The sequence below is a fragment of the Manduca sexta genome, chromosome 2 (assembly GCF_014839805.1).
Source record: "Manduca sexta isolate Smith_Timp_Sample1 chromosome 2, JHU_Msex_v1.0, whole genome shotgun sequence".
Taxonomy (NCBI): Eukaryota; Metazoa; Arthropoda; class Insecta; order Lepidoptera; family Sphingidae; genus Manduca; species Manduca sexta.
Window position 1 is genome coordinate 3,470,910 of NC_051116.1, and position 23,106 is coordinate 3,494,015.

Consider the following 23,106-nt stretch of genomic DNA (forward strand, 5'->3'; position numbering starts at 1 on the left):
ATAAACTGTATTTCCTAATGTTAGAAATACCTACCTACTTTAAAGAGGTAAACATAGAATCCGAATAAAGTTTCAACCAAACTGCAATCCTTAAAATATGTTCGAAAGAATTGTTACGATGAGTAAAATTATGAAAACTTCTTCATAAGTTCTTCAAATCGTTTCCGCAATAATTTTATATATAATCTAGACTGTTGTAAGAATATAATAATAATAATAATATCAGCCCTGTATTATATACTTGCCCACTGCTGAGCACGGGCCTCCTCTACTACTGAGAGGGATTAGGCCTTAGTCCACCACGCTGGCCTAGTGCGGATTGGTAGACTTCACACACCTTCGAAATTCCTATAGAGAACTTCTTAGATGTGCAGGTTTCCTCACGATGTTTTCCTTCACCGTTAAAGCGAACGATAAATTCACAAAGAATACACACATGATTTTTAGAAAAGTCAGAGGTGTGTGCCCTTGGGTTTTGAACCTGCGGACATTCGTCTTCGCAGTCCGTTCCACACCCAACTAGGCTATCGCCGCTTTTTAAGAATAATCATGATATTTTCATTACATTTTAGTTATTAAGTTACTTCGATGTCAGTGAAAATTAAGTACCGGGCCTTAGTACATAAAATGTGATATTGAAATATAAAACACGTGCATTTCATTGGATAAAAACTAAAGTAAATATATTTTACTGCGCGAACGAGCGGTTTTAGTTAACCATCAACACGACAGCGGCAGTTAGTCGATGAGCAGTAAACAAGCCGCGTGCAAATATTGCGATGCGTGCCGTAATGCAAACAATTCATTTCAAACTATACTTTGTGGTTTAAAAAATGTTTACGCTTTTAGAAACATTACCAAAAATGTTTGTTAATCTAATGAGAGTGGCGTTATTGGAACTGCCTGGGATATTTGGCTATGAGGCGAGAGAACACGAGTTCGATTATCAGAGATATGATTGTGTTCATACAAATTTTTCTTTCAATTATAGGTTTTGAGACGGAAACTGTGCCCTGTGCCTGTGCAATAATGGTAATTTTAAAATACAAAAATTTATAGAATGCATTAAACTGGGTGTCGTTAATCGATCTCCAAGTCCTAGTAACCCAGTGGCTCAGAGAGACACATAGACTCGCGAAACAATACCCACCGCGGCAACTTCTCGACTGACGGCGCGTTCAAACTATGTGGGCATTAAGAAATATGGCACTACAGAATAGATTTACATTTAGCTCTTAATCGCATTTAATCTTAATAATATTACTATTCTATATGGTGCGGTAATTAATAACAGAAAATACATGCGTCCCGTCTTTAACCCCGAAGATGTAGGCAAAGGTGCAAACAGGGTTCTTATTTTTTGCCGTGTGTATTCCGTACGAAAATATGACTTGGGGTGAGTTTCTTGCCATAGTAGGCACAAATTCTAGACACCGACCTGATACTGAGCAGAAAAACCCAATATCACTTTACGGGCCGGGATTCGAACCCGAGACCTTAGTCGTACCACGCTTGCAATACAGCTACGCCACCGATATAGTTTGATTAATTCTTGATTAAGTTTGTCATTTCATTCTATAGCTTATAACACTATACTGGTACCCCCCGGGGCAATTCTTGTGCACACGGTATTCACACCGAATGCACGCCCGTGTACGGAGCGACATTTGTCCCAGCCCTAGGCACACATTTAAGTGTGTAAACCTCATGGTTGCCAATTCACATTGAGGCGTATAAGGGCTCCCAAACAGTTCCTGGCCTTTCCCCCTAAGAGATTTCCTTATCCTTCTCCCACACTATCTTTCCAGGTATCCTCTTTCAACTTTCCTTCGGGCTCCTGCAGTCTCTAAGCCGGGGGTTTTCAGATTTCCATTCGCATCTTTCCCCCGATGTTAAATGCGGAGTCCGATACAAAAAAGAACACTATACTGTTTTAGAATAGTATGGCGCACTCTGAAGTAACCTTGAGCATTGTGAGGCGGGGGAAGGACGGTGCAGGCGGGAAGGGGCGGGGGTCTGTACGTATCAGAATAACATTACAAGACACTTTGAAGTTCGGAGTGGGACGTATGATAATGTACGTAAATTAGCTAAATTAAATGTTTTATGGATGTCGCGGCGAGGCTTGTGAATGAGTTGTTAAACACCTGTCAGCGAAGTTTAGGAGATTTTCATTTGAAATTCTACCGATTTATTTATGAAACTTCTTAACATTTTAAGTTACGCCTATGAAATAACAATTTAGAATAATATTTCAATTCTTATTTTACATACATACATAGTATCACGCCACTATCCCATAGAGGTAGGCACAGACAAAGGTTTCTACTTTGCGCAATTCTGGCATACTTATCTCGCTTCCTGCACCTAAATCAATCTTTTCATGCATTCCCGCCGGTTCAGGGTACTTTTGACCTGGACTTTACTAAGAACGTCAGATATCTGACATTCGAAGATTCGGTGCGGTCGACCCCTACCGGCTCTTCCTTAATCTAACACTTCAATTCTTATTTTAACATTTTTATTTTGTTGTTTTTATTGTAAATAATGTTTTTAAACAACATATTACCAACGTAAACTATTGCAAAATGTATAAATTAATTCATCAATTCAATCGAACATAAATAATCGTCCGAACTTCAGTCCGCCCCGTGACCATAAAGCTACAAATTCTTGGAAATGTCGGGAGAAAATAATAATATAAATAACCGTGATAAAATCCGTAAGCAGTTTTATTTTAATGTCTATATTATTAATATTTATATTGTAAATGCACAGATGTAAGAAATAATAACAATAACACTTGAAATGCATCTCCAATATTGTGTAATACCGCGCGACAGGCTCACTGCCGCACTCTGCTCAATAGAAATCCGCTTTTTCAGGTCTCAGCTCAATCGCGAGATAAATTGATTGTATCATGAGGCGCCGTGATACGCGGCGTGAGACACGAGGCGCGCCGTGTGCATTGAGATTTCACAGCATCCGGCGACGTTCGCAAATGGGATTTCCGTGTGACGAGCTATTTTAACACAAGCGGTTTGATTTTTGAAATTCCTTAGGAGGAAGAGGAAATATTATCATGGAGGTGGAACACTGAAAACATAGGTGTTAACTTTTTTAATATATCTGTTTTGTTTGGTAAGAGCAGTACTAAGGTATTATTTGTAAACTTATTATTTGTATTAAGTCGTATTATTACAGATATATAATAATACCATTAAAAGAATATTTTATTGGAAGATTCAAGCAAGCTGTACATTACTAAGTATCAGCTTGAAAAAAAAAACATTACGAATAGGACTCCTTATAGGGACTTTAGTGAAATATCGCTTCATCATTGCTTAGCACTGTTTCATCTTGTATTTACTATTAGATATCTCTTCAACATTTGGTAATGTTGAAATATTCTATTATTTTGACAAATGGTTTTACTGGTGCTTTCTTGCGCATTTTCTTCTTCACAAAAAAACGTTCCGAAGCAGTGGTACGTTCGTGATTCGAAAATGCTTGTGAAGGTCTATTTAAATGAATATAATTTTGACTTTAGCATTTAATAAAGTGATGGATAAGTAAAAAACGTAAATAAGAAATGCGACCTTTAATATATATAAAATATTCAATTATAAAAACACTATGTTTTTAAAATACATTAAAGCTGCAAGCGAGTGACGCGCGCGAAATCTCCGATGAATCCACGTCGAAGTGACTCGATACATTATTGAAATCGTTTCCGAACGACACCGTACTTACAATCCGATGCAGTTCCAACGATGTGACACTGGATAAGAGATGATAAGTATCTTACAAGTCCTACTCACAATAACGAACAGAACCTGTTCCATGATGTCTAAGTAAACGCTAACCGCCGAAAATAATATAAAGCGACAAAATAAAAAAGCCAACCTCTCAATTAAATGGCAAAACAGTGCACTCAGAATTGTCTTGTTAACTGGACGATAACAGTTACTAGAACATTGTGAAATACTCTTTTATTCAAGCCTTTTAGGCCTGTAGGGACAGGCAGAGGCGCAATTAACGCACCGATCGTCAGGTGTGTTCCCATGATGTGATAGGGAGCGAGCTATCAACACATCAGCCACGGTAATAGATTCCTGTTTTAGCAGAAAAACCTAACATTACTTTACCCAACCCGAGAATCGAACTTAGATCGCAGCACGGCAGTCATACCACAATACAAATAGGCCACCGCCGCAGACAAAGTTTAAAGGAGCCTACATGTTAATCCAGGACTATCGGTGTAACAAAATTCATGCAAATCTCTTGAGGAGTTTCTGAAGTTTACTTTTAGCAAACATCTTCACAAAATTTTGTGGTTACAACATTATTAAGAAGTAAAACCCACATCTATCATGAAGTTTAGACATAAGTAAATAAAAAATCATCAGTTTGCATAAATTATGAAATTTCTATTCAAATAGATATTACAAATACAATAGAAATGATTGAAAAGCGGATAGATGTAACATTGTCATTTTTTCCTATTCCAATCAGAGGCCATTGTTCGTGACGTCATTGTTAGTGCTAATCATTACAGAGCTGCGCTTCGGCACTATCTGCTAATTGAATTAGAATCTTATTGAATTATTTTTGTTTTAATTTGTTGTTATTTCTGAATGAAGTTAACGTGCGTCGGGGAACTGTCAAGAGAATGCGATAACGCTACTCTTGCTATTGTTTCTTGTATCGTATGCTTTGATATACAATTTTTTGAGCCTGAGTTAATGTTGGTCGTAATACGTTGAAGGGTTAAAAGTAGTTTATTTAGATTTAAAGTGTAGACTGTGATTAGGTGTCTTTTTCATTGCAGTATAATGATGAGACAACCATCCTACTCGTTGGGTGGTAAGTGATACGTCCGCCCATAACCAGTAGCAGCATCATATAGAATTTTTAATTATAAAGTACGGCGAGGCTCTCCACTGCGCGCGCTCTGAGACATAAGGTGGTAAGCCTCATAATGCCCCCTAATTACGCTAGCCCAAATGTTTTTCAAAACATAACAGTGCACGCATACTGCCACTTGGCTCTTGTGTATATGTGTCTAAAATTGATAGAACTTTAAAAGAAACTGCCTAATATTTAATTACACTCGTCATAGAATTAACGCAATTTATGTTACACAAACGTAACACGATAAATAGACCCAACAACACAACTTACTGATGAACTCTCGCATACAGAGCTATTAGTACCCCAATACCAGTCCACAATAACAATATTACACTGCGCAGTGTGCCAGTAGTGCATCAGATTAGAGCGGCGCGACCGCAGCCCGCGAGTCGCCGATGCGGACTCGGAGCGAACAGCGGCGAGCGATGGCCCGCGACTGCACTAGGGGTGACGCTTCGGATCAATTCACCTATAAACCTCGCAGTGATATTAGATGTTCCAATCTCATGATTTGGATACAATGTCTAGTTACTGCCAGTCATTATATTTAATTAATCAGGAGTTTAATTCAATATCAATCATTAATGGTAATTACACACACACACACTCACACACATAATAAAGCATTTATCCCCGAAGGGATATGCAGAGGCGCAACCAGAAAACCCACTTTTTGCTAACTGTGTTCCGTCCTATGATGTGATAAGGGGCGAGCCTATCGCCATATCGGGCTCAAATTCCAGACTCCGGGCTACTGAGCAGAAGAACCCAAATATCACTTTGCCCGACCCGGGATTTGAATCCAGGACCTCACAGCGCTCTTGTACCGCACATGCAGTCCAACTTCGCCACCGAGGCAGTCCAAAATTAATAGTAACGTTTTTGTTTAAATTGAAAATATTTTAGCAAATGTCAGTTTCATTGTACCGTAGCTTCTGAGCAATAATTTGACGTCTACTCGACGCCTTATCTAAAATTACAATATGATAACATCGTAAACAATCACTTAAATATAGAATTCGCGTATTTCTATATATTTTGTTATTCATAAGGAGAACAAGTAATGCGTATCTTAGCAAGTGATCTTTGAACATTATTTATTCTCTTGAATTCTAAATGGGGTGATGGATCGTGAGTACACCCAGGCTTCATGTAACGCATCAGGACTCACAGTAACATCACGACGACACCCTGGGAGGGTTAGCAGACATTCAACTAGTACGCACTTCATGATATGATGGTAACAAACGTTTCTAAAGTATATTGTACATCGAGAACTTAGCTGTTCGAAACAATTTTTGCCTTACTTAGGAGACCAGACAATCAAACCCAAAACTTCGCAGTTCAGTAAACCTGTAAACTGAGGCGATTTTCCGATCATTAGAGAACAGCATAACTAGTCAACACTAGCTGTTGCTAATAAAGTAACTTTTAATAGTCTTGTATATTATGGGTTTGAAACTATATCCCCCTAGAATAGAAAGGGGAGACTATAGCTTAGTGGGTCATGTTAACTCACTCATTAATACCTCAATTTTAACCGACTTCTGAAAAAGCAGGGATCTCAATTTTTATGATTGTATTTTTTTATGTAAACTTAAATGATGCGCCGAGGAACTCTCTCGTTGTAGGGTAAGTATTACGCCTATACAAACATAACAATAATGAGAATTTGCATCACGAATATGGTATTACCATACTCAACCATATCTCAAAAGTGGAGAAATTACCAATAATTTCATTGCTAACGTCTCTAATGCCTCTACGGCGTAGTTTTATTACGAGTGTGGACGACCACAGCTTTGAGGTTCCTAGTTCGTATCCCAGATGAGCCAGTCATATTATGTTTTTCTTGTCGTTAAATCGGAGTCTGGAATTCGTGTTTAATCACATCATGGGGCGGATCTTAACCCTTTGGGGATAAACGCGTGAGATAAACAATGGTATCTATTTCGACTCAAACATACAAGAGGCTTTCTACTCCATTTACACAACGAAGACTGCGCCGTAAAGTAAGACACGTATTTACAAACACGTTGATGACTGTGAACCCTATCGCGGGGGGTCTCGGGCCGTGGGTCGGGGGCCGGGGGCGCGGGCCCCGCGATCTGACGGCATTAGCATATCGAGCGCGATTTGTGGCTTTGTCAGCGGACTTTAAATCAAGTGTATCCTGAAATTTGTGGCCGTCGGTGATTTACGCTCTCCATGCGGCTTAATGTGTTTTTTATAGTTTCATGCGCTTTGGTTCGATTTTAGTTCAACTATTTGTCAAGCGATTTGAACGTAATTTACATTCTATCTATTGGCTTAGAACAAAATAGTTGCGATTTATTAAAAATTGTTATTGCTTCATGCGACAAATTGCGGACTTTTATGATATTTCATAAATAACAAATATAACTGCATGCAAACTGTAACATTCATTTAAACTATAGAGTTATGCGCTCGATATGGCCGTCAGGTTGCCTTTTATCACGTCATGAAGCAGTTAATAATATTGAAAAAATGAACGTGTCCTACTGCTTTCCTGACTACCCCTTTATATTTATTTTATTTATTTATTTAACACAAAACAGGTTACAACTAAAAATACACCAATTATTGATTACAAAATATGCTTACTTCTAATCGCAACCCAAAACTTGTGTATAAAGAAAAGTTAATTATAGCGGACGAGTTTACAATATTACAAAGTAGATAGAAATGTTACGTTATTATTATGAATATTAAAGTTATTTTAACTGTAGACACTAAATGTAAGTAGTAGTAAATATTTTACCGACTAAAAATGAGTAAGATGACATTAACCACCATGACAAGTGTTAATGTGACAAAACACAAAAATAAAAACATATAAATCTTGAGTAATTGATTAATTGAAGATATTAAGGATCTCTCTTTTGTAAGTATTGATAGTATTTTGATATATATCTGATTCTGATCTGGTTTCCGACACCTGTAATTAATATTAAAATTAAGACAAGTTAACAACGAAGGAGAGTCCATAAGGTCCTTTATCTCATGTTATTATTATTTCTCGAATTAAATATGTTAGGGTAGGTATACAGGGTGGATTATTGCAATGGAGCAGCAAGGGCAGCTGCCTTAACCGCTGCAAATACAAGAAAAAATTCTGAGAAAACTGTCTGTCATTCTTAAAAACATTTAGATCTGCATTCAGAGATAAAAAAATATATAAGAAAATGCGCAAATTATGTAAAAACTTCTTTTGATACCAATCAACCTGTTGCTTATAAGGTTGAAAAGACTCTATGGGACTACTTGAAGTTTAAGTACTTTTAAGGTCAGAAAATCCACAAAAAATCCTCCGTATATTTTGTCGGAAATGCTACTTCAATGCACTTTTAAACATAACAAAACTTTATATTCAGGGTCAATGAATCTACAAAGAATAAAAACATCTTTAGAAATACATAAATAACTAAGTACAAATAATTACAGTATTATAATATTTGCCAGTAACTTATCTCTGAAAAACCTTCAAAATCTCGGCAATAAACTAACCGTATTAACATAATCTAGGACATTTAAAATGAAGAATCAACAAAATAAACTAGCGAGCTTACGATCCGAACCAACATAAAACAAACATTTTAGAACATAAATTACTTTCGTTTCAAGACGAACCAGCTTTTTAAAAGGAGTCAAAGCGGACATCGGACGAGATAGCGCTGACCTGACGCTATTCTACAATTCTTCTATAGTGAGACGAATATTTACGTCTGAGAGTTTATTTGCTGGACGAGGCGAGCAAAAATCGCTTATACACGTTAACTTTCATTGAGCTTTTTTTTAACGCCATTTTTTGTGAAGTTTTTTTTTATATGAACACAAAAGCATATAGGCAATTTAAAGTTTTAAGTTTGTTTAGCTGCTTATGCGGGTGACTGCACATAGTTTTAATGGAAGATCAGCGATGTACTTTTCTCCTGTACATCTTAGATATTAATGATTATTTACAAACAAATATCTGTGATGCTCGATTACTTAGCCATCTTTATAATCCCCAATAATAACAAGCATTTGCGAAAGCAACTTTATATTTAAATTTAAGTCAGAATATTGTAATACTCAGTTACTCATATCTCCTCGCAGGCTCCCAATTTATCTCCACGCACCGCCATCTTTAAGATTTACCGCCGACGCCTTTATACAGTAATAACACATACACCACCCAATTAGGACGCCCTCTATCCCCCCCCTCCCCTTTTCTGAAATGTGCCCAATTACCATACCGCTCCGATATGGGCACTTAATGTCCTAGTACTCTCATATGAGAGGAATATTTTGGTTTTCTAGGTCTTATTTGAGCTTTAAGTTCGTTCTTGGGAGCTTAATTGAAGGTTGTTGAATCTGTTTAAAACTTAGTTATGTTTGAAGATTATTTATTGTAACAGTCTCTGGGGTGCGTGAAACGAAAGGCGTGTGATAGATTCTCGTACAGGGACGAATGTTTGGAGATTTGCAATTGTGTTTGCTGAGGCTCACATAAGTGTGTTGTGTTTCGGGATCAGCCTGTGTATATCCGGTTTCAACAGGCCGGCATAGCGTCGATCATCAGGAATCATCTCTCGTCAGTCGGCATTCCATGTCTCGTGTCGGACAAAGTGATATTATTTTTCGTTCAGTATCAATCCGGAGTCTGGATTTTGTACCCAATATGCCTATAGTCGCGCTCCTTTCACGTCATAGGACAGAATACACACGGCGAAAAGTGGGGCTCTAGCTACGCGTATTTCAGTCACTTAAAATAAAACCGTAATGTACTATGAACCTAAACCTTCCTCAAGAATTGCACTATCTTTTAGTTAAAACTGTACAGAAACCCGTTCAGTACATTTTAACAAAATTGATCATATGCAGACTGACATCTTTTGGAAACTTTGTTTTATAATACATGTAGATAAATAGATTATACAACGTTATGAATATTTAAAACGATGCACCCTAAAGAGGACACAATCACATCAGGTACACCGCTGTTGTATTGTATGACAAATTAGACACAAAATATACACGAGCGCATTATTACCGAAATTAATCAATTGAAATTGTCACTTATCTCTTGGACGATACAATGCAAATCCAAATAACAGTAGTTAATGACCGCGACGTCTAACTGGTTATAATTAATTGGTAGAATTTTCCTAATTGTCCAAATTAATGATTCCACTAATCTGAATATTCCCCAGTTTCTAATTACAGTGAATGTAATGGACTGATATCACCTGTGTTTTATTACAAATATCTGTTTAAAATATCTCTATTTCAGAAGCTCACACACATACATCACGCATTTATGCCAGAAGGTGTATGCAGAGGCGCAACTAGGGTGTGTTCCGTCCCATGATGTGATAGTTTTTATTTTTTTTTACATTATGACATTGCTTAATTATAAAAACCTATTATTAATAGGTTTTTATATGGCAGTAGTGGAAAAGAGTGCGTAGGAAAAAACTATATTAAATTCCTAGAACTTCTCAAGTACGCTTAAAGGAGATACACAGGCTTTAGGATAGGCGAATTAGTTTCAGTAATAACACTTATATACGGAAGGTATGTTTTCTAAGAGCTGTTAGTACTGGCATAATAAAATTGGTCCGTTCGCGCTCTACATAATATATGTGTAGCTCGCATATAGTGGGTTGTCGACGTGGCCGGCGCAGGAATGATTTTTAATAGGAGAGTTTACTGTTGACCATTTTACTGCATAAGAGAAAACTATAACAACACTATAACCACTAACAGCTAAGTTTAAAAAAAACTGTAGAATTGTAAAATGTAGGTAGATATTGTAACTTTAACTTTTCGGATGCCAACACAGTCCGCCCCGTGACCACGAAGGCAGCAAAGTCTTCGAAATGTCCGACGAGAAATATAATATAAAAACCGCAATAAAATTCGCAAAATAGTTTTATTTTAAAACACTATAGTTGGTGCTATTCTAAACTCACCGTCAAGTCTCTCTTCTCCGTTGAAGTACCACACGACCTTCGGCTGCGGCTTGCCCTCGCGCACGATGCAGCTCACGTTGATCTTGGTCCTCTCGTAGAGAGGGCCGAGGACCTCCCCGTCGGCCAACACCTTGCCATCTCCCGTCACCACTTCCACTGACTTGGGTTTTACTGTGGACAAAATGAAAAATGGATAAGTATTTTTTTGGGGTTTGTGTCATTATACCAACTATTACTCTTTTGCTCATGGTATGTTTACTGCGAAATAAACAATGACTGAAGAGAAGCACTGTCTTAAACAACCTTGCAACTTTAATCGTTTAACTTGAAAATGATTTTTTCTGTACCGCGCAGAAATCATACACGCGTTGCCGTAGACGCGTACGTAGCACATTCGTAGCGCGCTACGGTAATGTAACAGAGCTACGCATTGCAGATCTAACCTATACGTATTATTGAGCTACACAACTAGTATTTCATAATTACAATACGTCACCTCCAGTAAATGTAAATCCAATAGAGAATGTATGAGCACAGCGCACTCATTACCTACACTTCCATCTAATTATCAATTTTTAATTACAGCGCAGGCTGTGATGTTCGAAAACACATTTAAAATTCGTTTATAAAACCAACAATAGCAACGTCGGCGCGTTCATTAACATACCAAGTGAGTGAACGAGTGAGTGAATGAGTGAAGTCAAACATGCGCAAGTGGCTATAATTAAATGTCACATTAAGTCAAACAAAGTAAAAACCTGTTCGTATTGAGAGACTTCATTATCACGGGTCTCATTACGCGCGGCGCCGCGTATGTCGGGGGACAGGACAGTTCTGTTAACGAGCTTAAAGGCTTGTTGACTGAAATGAACCTTTTTCATTATTATAGCAGATTTCAATATGTACAGTCGCGCTCACAACTCGACCAATATAATTACTCGTATACAATTTATGTGTAAAGGTACAGGATTTCGTCTGAGTTTTTATTGAATTGAATTTGCCTCACTGAGCTGTGTACGGAGTGAATACAAATTCTGACAACTGGCATCAAACAGAGCATATTATTATGACTGTTATTAGATAACATTCGTATGTAATATACGCCGCTACCACGTATTCCGAAGAATGTTTGGAATCAAAATAGTTGTGTAGCTTTTTGAATGTAGTTATACGTGTAGTTTTATACAGATCACAGCGTTCAAACAAGGTTTCAAGTATATAATATTAGTTTTTTTAAGCACAACTTTAAAGTCTCTTCTAAATTTTAGACAATAGACGTTTATATTTCAGTGAAATTCAGCATCAGTTACGTATTACTTATTCTGTCTAGACCGCAGATTAGAATGAAATGATATCAGCCGTTACTCAGCCCATAATCGTGTCGGATCGGCCTTTAAATACTAATTGTAGTTAACTGGGGCATTAAACCGCGGACCCTCTGGGAAAGGTCCCGATGCCACTAATCGTCGACCGTCTAAAATGTTTGTAAATAGAAATATAGCTGTGTAACAACCGCGAGTTTGAGCTGCAATGGCTACTTTAAGTATTGAATTATAGAAGTCGTGGGTTTGATTCTTGGATTGGAAAATGTTTTAATTATACCATCTCGAGTGTAGCAACACTGACATGTTTGTATTGAGGTGTAGCAACTGACAATTGCGGTATCTACCTTACCAACACAAGAACAGCTCGGTCTGCCATTGGAATATAATTATTCGTGCAATACATTCGTTGTAATCTTGGTGCTAAATAAATAGTGAATGTATATCATGAGTTTTTCTTCATCCAAATCCTTCTGAGTGTTCCATGGGTAATTTAGATTTTGCAACTTCCAGTTTTTAATATATTACTAGCTTCCGCCCGCAGCTTCGCCCGCGTGGATTTCGGGTTTCAAAAATGGAGAAGGTGCTCAATTTGTCGGGATGTTTTTTTAATTTATGGTGGTATGCAGGTGGTCCGATTGTCCGGTCAGGGTCTGATTATGGGATCCTGGTGAAATCGAAGGAACTTTTAACCATTAAGGTTGCACACGAAATGACGGAAGCTTAAAAAATGGAGTAACTTCTTCCGTTTTTCCCAACATTTTCCATCACTGCTATGCTCCTATTAATTGTAGCGTGATGAAAAGTATACTATAACCAGCTCAGGAGTATGAAAAATAATTGTACCAAGTTAAGTTAAAATCCGTCGAGTAGTTTTTGTTTCTATAACGGTTATACAGACAGATAGACAAAAATTTTACTAATTGCATTTTTGGCATCAGTATCGATCCCTAATCACCCCCAGTTATTTTGGAAATATATTTCATGTACAGAATTGACCTCTCTACAGATTTATTATAAGTATAGATAGATTAACTAAGAGAAGGAGATTTTCAATTTCAATTCTAATGTCTGTTTCTCCATTTATTATGTCTTTGCACTTTGCACTCGCACTATCATTCCAAATCTCCATCCAAAAAAAACAAAAGAAATAATATCGTGAAGCCAACCAAATAACTAATGATATATTAAATTTTGTGACTGTTCAATTTAGTCGGGTCCGCCATATCACTTTTGTTGAGTTTCAGAACGCGACATTACATTATTATATTCTGTGCTCCAACGCACACTGCTTTGATGTTAGGAACACACCTACATTGCTTAGACAACAGTGAACTTTATACAATAGCAATAAAGCTCAAATTGACTCTACGTATTAGTTAGAAAACGTTTGTATGGGAAATAGAAAAATGCTGTTTTGAGGATTTTCCCGGCAATTATTCGAATTTTTCTCACCTTTTAAACCTTCCCTAGACCTCCACGAATAATTCAAGACCAAGATAAGATAAATCCGTTCAGCCGTTCTCGAGTTTTAGCGAGACTAACGAACAGCAATTCATTTTTATATATATAGATTATAGTATTATTATATCTAAGCTTGATGTTATAGGGGTAATAAAAGCGCTAATTATGTAGAAGACGATAATATTTTGTCTCAAACGATACGTGGGAAATATGAATATCTGACACATTAAGGTAAGACGTATGTGCCGTTTATGAATGAACATATATCATGAGATATACTAGGCACACACAAATATCCTCACCCGCATTATTTCAGCAAATGTATTAGAAATAGTTGCCGATATATTGAGTATTCCCACTCGACGTAGTTCAATTGCATATACAAATAAAAAAGCAAACTAATGAGACTCAGGGAAGCCACATTTATATTTTTATTCGTAGGATATAAAGAAACAAATGCATTGAGTCCCGCCGGCGATCTGATCTCCGGAGTGTGAGCTCTATCACATCTAATTAATTTAAAAATACGGACCGCTGACTTTTAATTAACTTTGTGCATCAGATACTTATCGGCGTTAGTGATGTGCTTGTGTCGTTGTCGATGGTACTAATCCGGTATTTATAAAAATGTCGATATCAGTTGTATGGTGGTAACTGGTAAGTGATTGGTGAGGTACAAACCTATGAGGAAACATGACAGCCTCACAAACCCTTTTAGAATTCTTATTTCTCATTTCAATAAATGTCAGCACATTTTGTCCTTGTTCTATAAAGAAAAATTTATAACTTTTTTTGAAGTTATATCTCTAATCATAGACAACAAAGTGAGCGAAGGTTTCACAATAATAAAAGACTAGTTGAAGAAACTTTAGCGAGTGCGGTGCGGGATTGTTGTACAATTATTATAATTAAGAAGTAGATAAGTGAATCTTTATTATGACCGGTAGGAAACTGGCGAGACTGGTAACTACAGTGAGACGAGGAATTGTATTATAAACTTCCAAAGCTGTGTTTATTCTTTATATAAGGGAAATCTCGTTCAATTCAATTGATAATTCTTTTCGCAAAGAAAATGTATCAGTTCTCAAATAAATAAGTTCCACTTCAGTTTAGCTATTGAGAACTATTTTTGTGTAATATAATGTAACATCGACACAATCTATCGATACCGGCGCTGCCCTATTAATTACTATCAGCGCTTCAAAGTGTAATAGAGTAAATTGCAGAGTGTTCCGCCTTTGGTCGCGCCGTATTTTTCTTTGTCTACGAAACCTTTGCTTTTTCTGTACATTTTTTAAACGCTAAGCCCTAGTAATTACATTTTTCTAAAGACGATGGACACCGGGGTTGCTATTTAATATGCTTTCAATATCGAGTTTTGTCATCGGTTCTAAACATTTAAAAAAAATGCTTATATGAGGGTTTTACACGACTTTTTCTTTTCTGACGTGTTTGTTATATAAGCCAGTATCCGGTAGTGGAACAGTATAAATACTTAAAATACTCGGCTAGGAATGTATTTAAGATTGACTACTGTAGTTGAGATTTCCTCAGGACGGATAATCATTTTTTTTTATTTTCAAAACATGTATAAGTTTTTCGGTAATATATTTTAATATTAACAAGGCGAAGGGCACTTATAGGACACAAATGACATCTCTATATTGTAATTGTATCGCTAATATATTAACTTGAATATAAACTAAGTATAAATCTGTCATAACAAAGCCATCATAAATGATCATCGGCTTCCAAATTGTTTGTGCGACAGATTCAATATTATCGTCGGCTCATTACGATACGAAAACTGTCCGTACGTCATCCAATGTCAACCCCCCCCCCCGCCGCTCCTCCCGCACCCCACCGCCACCGCCCGCAGACTGCGTTAAAAATTAATGCGCTTTCATTGGATATTTTCGATAATTTCGCTTGTGTGTTTCGTAGCGAATGACTCGGTCGCGATGTTTTATTGAATTGTAATGACGGGCAGGTTGACGGGTGGGTATTTTTATTTATAGTTTTTTTTGTTGTGTGTTGCATCATTTATGGTAATAAATTAAGACACACACACACACACACACACGTCACGCATTTATCACGGAAGGGGTATGCAGAGACGCAACTAGGGCATTCAGTTTTCGCCAAGTGTGTTCCGTCCCGTGATGTGATAGGAGGCGAGTCTATCGCCATATCGGGCACAAATTCAAGGCGCCATGTTGATACTCAGCAGAAAAACCCAAATAATACTGCCCAACCGGGGAATCGAACCCAGGACCTCAGAGCGCTGCCGTACCGCGCATGCAGTACAAATACGCCACCGAGGCAGTCAGTCAAAAAATTAAACGCTATTTTAAAGAATACTGTGTCGTATTGCGTTTATTTTAAGACAGATTATAAGTAACCAATCCGACATAAAAACTGAGTGACTTTCTAATAAAAATGTAATACCATTAATTTTCAATCTGTTAAATATTGGAACGATAATAGTGTGATTTAATTACTTGAGCCTCTATTTATCCTATCACAGATAAAACCAGTACCGTGTATATGTATCGCAGTTTCAACCCCTAAAAATAAAGTAACTAAATACACGAGTCATCCAAAAATCAACTTAATTTCCCATAACATTGGCTCGTAAGTCACGTAAGCGTCGATCAGCAGCAATTAAGGTAACACGAGTAACCCCGGGCGGGGTCCCTTGTCATGTTTACAAGGTAATTGTGACAGTGTGGTGACAGCACTGTTCAACCCACTGGTAAATCGGAGGCGTTTCAGTTTTGATCTCTATAACTGAAGTTTATTTTTTGCAAACTTCTGAACCTAATGGTTAGGTTTTGAAAATTGTTTTATTAGTAAGAAATTACGTTATTCTTGGGCATTAGAGACGATGTTTTTTAAAATCTTTAACTTTAATAGGAAATTCAGGTCTTTTCAGTTAAATAAAGACATCGGAGACGCATGGAGCTGCAATTTTTGTGCGATAACTTCCAGTATAAGGGATGGAAATAATGTAAATCGTTAATGGTAGATTATTTGTGTCCTCGCGGTTAGCGACTACAAGGTGCAAAACCCGCAATAATGGCATACACAACATTAAAAAAATCAGCTAATAGTAAATTTGCAGTTCTACCCACCCTTCGATAAAGGCTTGAACGTATATTAACTTATATAAAGTTTAAATTTAACAATTTGAGTCACCTTACGTTCATAAAACACGATAGTAAAATGAGTGAGAAACTCGCATGACACTCCACCAAATAAAATTCCTACTTTGTTACTCTAATAAAATTCCAGAACATTCATTCAAAGAAAAGTGTCGCGTATGATGCGAGATAGTTCGGGGTATTTCGTACCTGGATAGCGAGTAAGACCGTGCAGAGAAAAGCTATAGTAACGTGTTCCAAGGTATGTGGAGTCAGCGTACTACAGTAAGAGTCATAAAAAAAATGTATGTCAAAATGTTTGTATGGTATGTTTATTAGAAGGAAACAAACAGCTGAACAGATTTAGATGAATTTGACACATGGATATACTATGTCTTGGATTGACCTACAAGCTAATTTTTATCCCGGTTATTTACCACTTTCTTTAAAAAGGTATTATAACTAGTGATTTGAATAGCATTTGATAAACTCAACGGTTAAATTGAATTAGACTTGCGTTAGTAGAGCAGTAAGTACCACGAATAAAACACGCGAGTTAAATATAAAATGTGCGGTGACAGAGACAATTGTTTGTATAACTACAAATGTTTGTCTCGAGTCTGGGTTTACGTGGCATTATGTTAACTGGTTCCAAAAGGAGACCATGGTATCAGAACTTTACAGAATTGTCCCACATAAGAATAGATATCACAACTTCAGTCCTCAGTCGATATGGCCTAGCACGATTTGAAGGTATCGTTTCTAAGTCATTTGTAGTTAACGTACATACTAAGATAGTTTATCTAATCGTGGAGAGTGGTTATGAATGGCTCAGCTGTCGTCTCGCTAATATTAAACCGGTCGACAGTTGTAATCAGCTACGGCGTACATTAGGAGATCAGTTGGAACTAAGAGCGGCGACAGCTCACGCGAGAGTGACGCCTCAGAATAAACATTCAAATTGGATATGGACTAAGTAATATAATCTTAGAGGATTATATAATAAACTAGCTTTTGTTCGTGGCTTCGCCCGCGTGAGTTTTCAGGAGTTTTCAGGATAAAAGGCCTGCTATATATTTTTCCAGGACAGAAAGTAGCCTATACCTTCCTACGGTCTTAAATTATCTCCATAGCAAATTTCATAAAAATCCGTGCAGTACATTATTTCCTTGAGCGATAAGACCGCCATTTTTACTCGGTGTTTAATTTACCTATTTTTAAATTTAATTGCTTTATTTATATGCAAAAAAGATTGAATAAATTAATAAATGAAAATACACTTCTAATGTTAATATATTTTTTTTTTATATTTACTAGCATACAAGCTTTTCATTCATCTATTTCAATTACTTTATCCTCATTACTAATCATTGCGTAGAGTTTCTAAATCGCCAGAGACTTTACCCATATCAAAACTCCACCACTACTAAACAAAGCTTTTCATAATCATAAGAAACCAATTATTCTTTCAGTAAAAATTACACAAGTTTTAATTCTACATAAATGCAAAATCTCTCAGCTCTGAATTTCTTTACAGTTTCCGAGTAACAACAAAGTCGACGCGCGAGTACTCAGTGCTCGGCGCTTGTTACGCGGGGACGGAGTTAGAGGGATAAATCGGGTAAAAATACTGAACTAAATTAGTAATAATGCTTTAGCGGTCATTCATAATATCTGAAATGTACTCAACTGGCTATAAATAATATAATAAACGATGGATCTACAATGGATTACAAATAAATTAGAAATCAATAAATATATAACTTATTACAATCTCAAATTCGGAAAATACACACACAAACAGTAACAGACAAACCTTTATTATAGTACTTAATATTATGAAAAGTAAAGTCATTCTACTATTTACTTCATGATTTAACATACCGTTTAAGACGAAAACTACTTTTTCTAAATTTCGTAGTTATAAAAATTACTAGTAGTCATACAATGATTACACATGTTTTTATGATCTTATGTTACTGTGTTAGATTGCGCCTCTAATACCAACAAGTACATTTGTATTATATATTAAATCACTGGGAGTCACGACCCCCTTACATTTTAACATACGGTTGTAGATGCGGGCCTGGTACAGTTATTTCTTCATGCATTTGTTAGCCCTTTTATTCTGCGACTTGCGAGATGCGATGCACTCAATAATACTGATGTTTCATTGTCTTTAATAAGCAAATATTAAGTAGACTCGATCAATGCTGTACAGTATTATTTATTTTTTGTTTGAACATTATTTGATATTAATCTTTGTAATTATTGCTTTGATTCTGAAAATTGTTAAACTAATAAGGAGTTACTTGAGGGGTATTAGATATTGTTGTAATCCATCTATCTTATTATATTGTATGTATGTTTTTCTTATATAAAACCATGTATGTTGTCATATTAAAGAAGTAATAAACATTTACTCATGCAGAACAATCTTTGATTACGTATCCCGAGCGTTCAACCTTATAATATACACTTATTATACTATAAACGTACTTTGAAGACGGAACCGAGAACAGAGCTAGTCCTATCTTACCTTATTTAATATTATAAATGCGTAAAGTGAAAACGTTTGTATATAAAAAGTAAACACAGAAACAGTTGAACCGATTTCAATGAACTTTGGAACACGGGTAGATGATATCCTCAACCTAACACAGAAGCTACTTTTTATCCCAGTTATTTGCTCCTGTGGGAAATAATAGAATTTATTTATATATTTTTAATAGGTAGCGCAGGAACATGTTTTAGAGACTTTTGTGTTCCGAAGGCGGTACAAGCAAGCTAAGCCGCGAGCAACACCTTGCAGTAAGTATAATTCAGTATTGATTGAACTCTCCCAGTACTTTCACATTGACTAAGTCTCAGCTCAAGGCTGCTCAATAAGTGGCGAATTTCTCACAAGTTCGGTTTTATTTGCGCAGTAAACTGAGAGTCCGATATTGAGAGTGGACGGCGGCATGCGATATTGCACCACACGAGGATTTGCCAAACATCTAATATTTGTGCAAGTATTTTAGTAAGACTTATGTAAACTGTTGACGCGTGAATCCGGATGTAGGTCGACACTTTCTAAATACGGGATTAAGAGTTTATGTAGGTCAACTTTTGTATCTCTCCTGTACAGGGTCATTTTGTCATTGCCTTACTAAATAAAACCACACATTAGTCTTTACCTCTGCTAACATTATGCCAAAAATCATGCACGAATAATAAATATTTTCATCAAAAAATTCTGGTGTTATTTTCGGATTTTTTATCGTTTGCTAATTTATTGCGAATATGGTGTGTGTTAGTTTATTTCTGACTTTGATGTTGCCGTTCCGAAAAATTCTCTTTAAGTAGAAGTAGTGTGCTTAGGGCATGTAAAATGATAATTATTATCTAATATGTAAATATTTCGAACAAAAATAAATATTTTGTTCGTAATTTACACTTTTTATTTTAAATTTACATCTATGATTACGATAACATGTTATTATGGCAAAGTATTGTTTTCAACACATGGTTTCGTTTACAACGGGTGTCCTGGTTACACCTCTGCCTACCACTTCGGGGATTAAGGCGGGGCATGTGTTTGTTATAAATTACTTATTACTACGCAGTCTACAATTCATATTCTGAGAGCCGTCTGTAATGTCCATGATAGCCGGAGATTTAATATAAAACTTTAATATGTTTGCGCAAACAAACTCCGCCACAAGATAGCGCTCGGAAAAAAAACAACCAAACTTTTTCTTAGATAGTACGTTTCAGGACGATTTCGCTGCATTTGTCCCAGGCACGGTTCCAAAATGCAAAGTGCATGACCGGCCACTCAAAACCAAACTTTAACACTCGACAACAAAGTCCATTTCGAGTTTGCAGCGCAGTATATCTATAACTCACTCGCGTGTACAACTTGACAAAAGTTGAAATTTTATCGGCAAAACGAAATATTTTCAAACTTGTAGGAATATCGAAACTTGAGTGATTTACTGTGCGAAGTTGCGAATGCGGAATGAGGGGTATACGTCGTACAGAGCGTACGTACGGCGTATGTACCGCGCCGCGGATATTGCGGAAGGCTGAATAAAACATGGCTTTACACGCTCATACGCGGGCAGGCCCGGGTGCCACTATATATGCACTGACAAATAACTGATAGCTGAGGTATGCACTTGCTATGTTCCAGAAATGTATAGCTTGAAAAGGAAAAAAAAAAACCGCGCAATGTGGTAAAATATGGACCTAGTTTCTGGTACTGAAAACGGTAAGTGGTGCTCCAAAGCACGTTTTTTACTTCCCTGGTCAAGGTAAAAACATAGGATATTTAAATTTTTACTACCTCCCTAGATAGACGTACCTATTTATAGTATAAAGTATACTATACATTACTTAATGTTTCTACTGACATGATAATGATTAAATATTAAATGTGTGACTATAGCTTTTATTTCGTACAGCATACGGTTCTACTATCGACATTCCTCTCCACATAGGCGTGAAGATATTCACGAAGCATTAACCGAGTAATCGATACCAATATAACGCGTATTCAGCGGAAATCGACGAATATTCGAGAAACTTTGGTAAACTCAGATTTCGAAGGTGAAATAAGTTATGCCGATGTGGGGATATGAAAAAATTCCATATTTGTAACATTACGATTTTATCATTGAAAGGGTAAAAAGTAAGAATTATCCAATAGGTTTTCGCTTTAGTATAAAGAGTGATTTTACTACGTAACGTCAGTAAAGGGATTCGTTTCCCGGGTAGGGCAATTTATTGTGAAATATTAATGGACTTTCACTGACAATAATACATTTAGTATGAAGAGTGTGAATCTATGTGTTTTTTATTTTTACTTTATTCTTATTGTCAATTACTCTCACTCTGAATATCGTCTTGGGTAATATTAAAAACTTAAGAACATGCGAAATACACATCATACATTTTCTGGCCAGTTTCGAACCTGCGACTTATTAACATATTCTCATCACCCACTGCGCGCCACTGTCAAATATGTCAACATTTAATACAAACATTAAATAAAACAACTGAAAAAGTGTAAAACATAATGTTTCAGTTATGTTTGAATGTAGGTTAAAATACATTAAAAAAGGAAATGAAATCGTTTAACTAACTTCGCTGGCAGTTAGTATTTAATTTCTCTATTTTTAAATTAATATTTCCAATTCTAAATAGGTAACGTTGTTTGAATGTAGTCAGAGATGCAACCAGTGCAGGGGTCGCAAATGTAGGTATGAACTCTGACAATCTCAGTAACTCGCCTTTGAGTCAATGGTTTACGGCACCGCTCGAGCTCATACATGCTGTAAACAAACTAATCGATAATTATTGCTGTATTTATTTATAACTTGGTGTCCCACGATATCGCCCGGGAGAAAAACCTTCCTGAAATAAGACTTAAGTATTTTGTGGGATAAAATGAACCTATAATCTGTAATAAATTCACCTGGTCTATTTGTGTGGAAAATTTAATCCAAATCCATGAACCACTTTGTATTTTCTTCAAAGAAATATCCAGACATCTTCAAAAACTTTCGCATTCATAATAAGCTCGCCCTCTATCTCATCATGGGTAGGAACACACGTGGCAAAAAGTAAGCCTCGGTAGTAAGGTAGTAAATCTTGGCTGCACCTCTGCCAACGCCTTCGGGAATAAAGTCGTGATGTGTTTGTGTCAGTGTCCAAGAGACCATACAATTCGATTCCTACCGGCATCCCTTTCGTAATTTCAGGAAAATCTAATTTTAATTTAAACCGCTTTTAAGCATATTATTAGTATTTATACGTAATGCCGGGTCTCTTTTCGGAAAATTTCACTCTTCGCCACTGGTGTGTGCATTATAATTATATAATGGTATAATGTATTATTAACAAAACATCTTAACTACAGAGCTGTCGAAGAAACTCGACGTGGACGTCTTACGTCAATAAACCTTCCATTTAATTAGTATAAAGTGTGCCCTCACTCCCACTTCAGTAATTACCCGGCGCGGTCCGGAAAGGCACTTTACGACGCACCCGTCTTGTAACTTACTTGTTATGAGCACTTTGGGCCGTGAGAGACTTGTCCACTTGTACTCGAACAGTAACTTAAGATCGCGACGAAATCTCTAAGGAGCAGGTGAAATATACTATATCTGAGTAGTATACACTGCGCGAGTATTAGATGTTGAAATAACACTAGTTTTGCGGAATATAATATAGTGACGTGACGTCAGTGGGCATTACGATGCGTGCGAAAGAAAGAGATGGAGCAATATCCCCATTACA

General features: G+C 36.6%; 1 protein-coding gene across 3 annotated transcripts in view; it reads right to left on the reverse strand.

Annotated features, from left to right (window-relative positions):
* The window catches only part of LOC115453931 (hemicentin-1), a 207,160-nt gene that overhangs the window by 73,004 nt on the left and 111,050 nt on the right, over positions 1-23,106 (reverse strand). For all 3 annotated transcript variants that reach the window (XM_037437742.1, XM_037437740.1, XM_037437735.1), the window contains exon 3: positions 10,893-11,063. In XM_037437742.1, the coding sequence (XP_037293639.1) occupies positions 10,893-11,063 (171 nt within the window). The remainder of the gene's footprint in view (positions 1-10,892; positions 11,064-23,106) is intronic.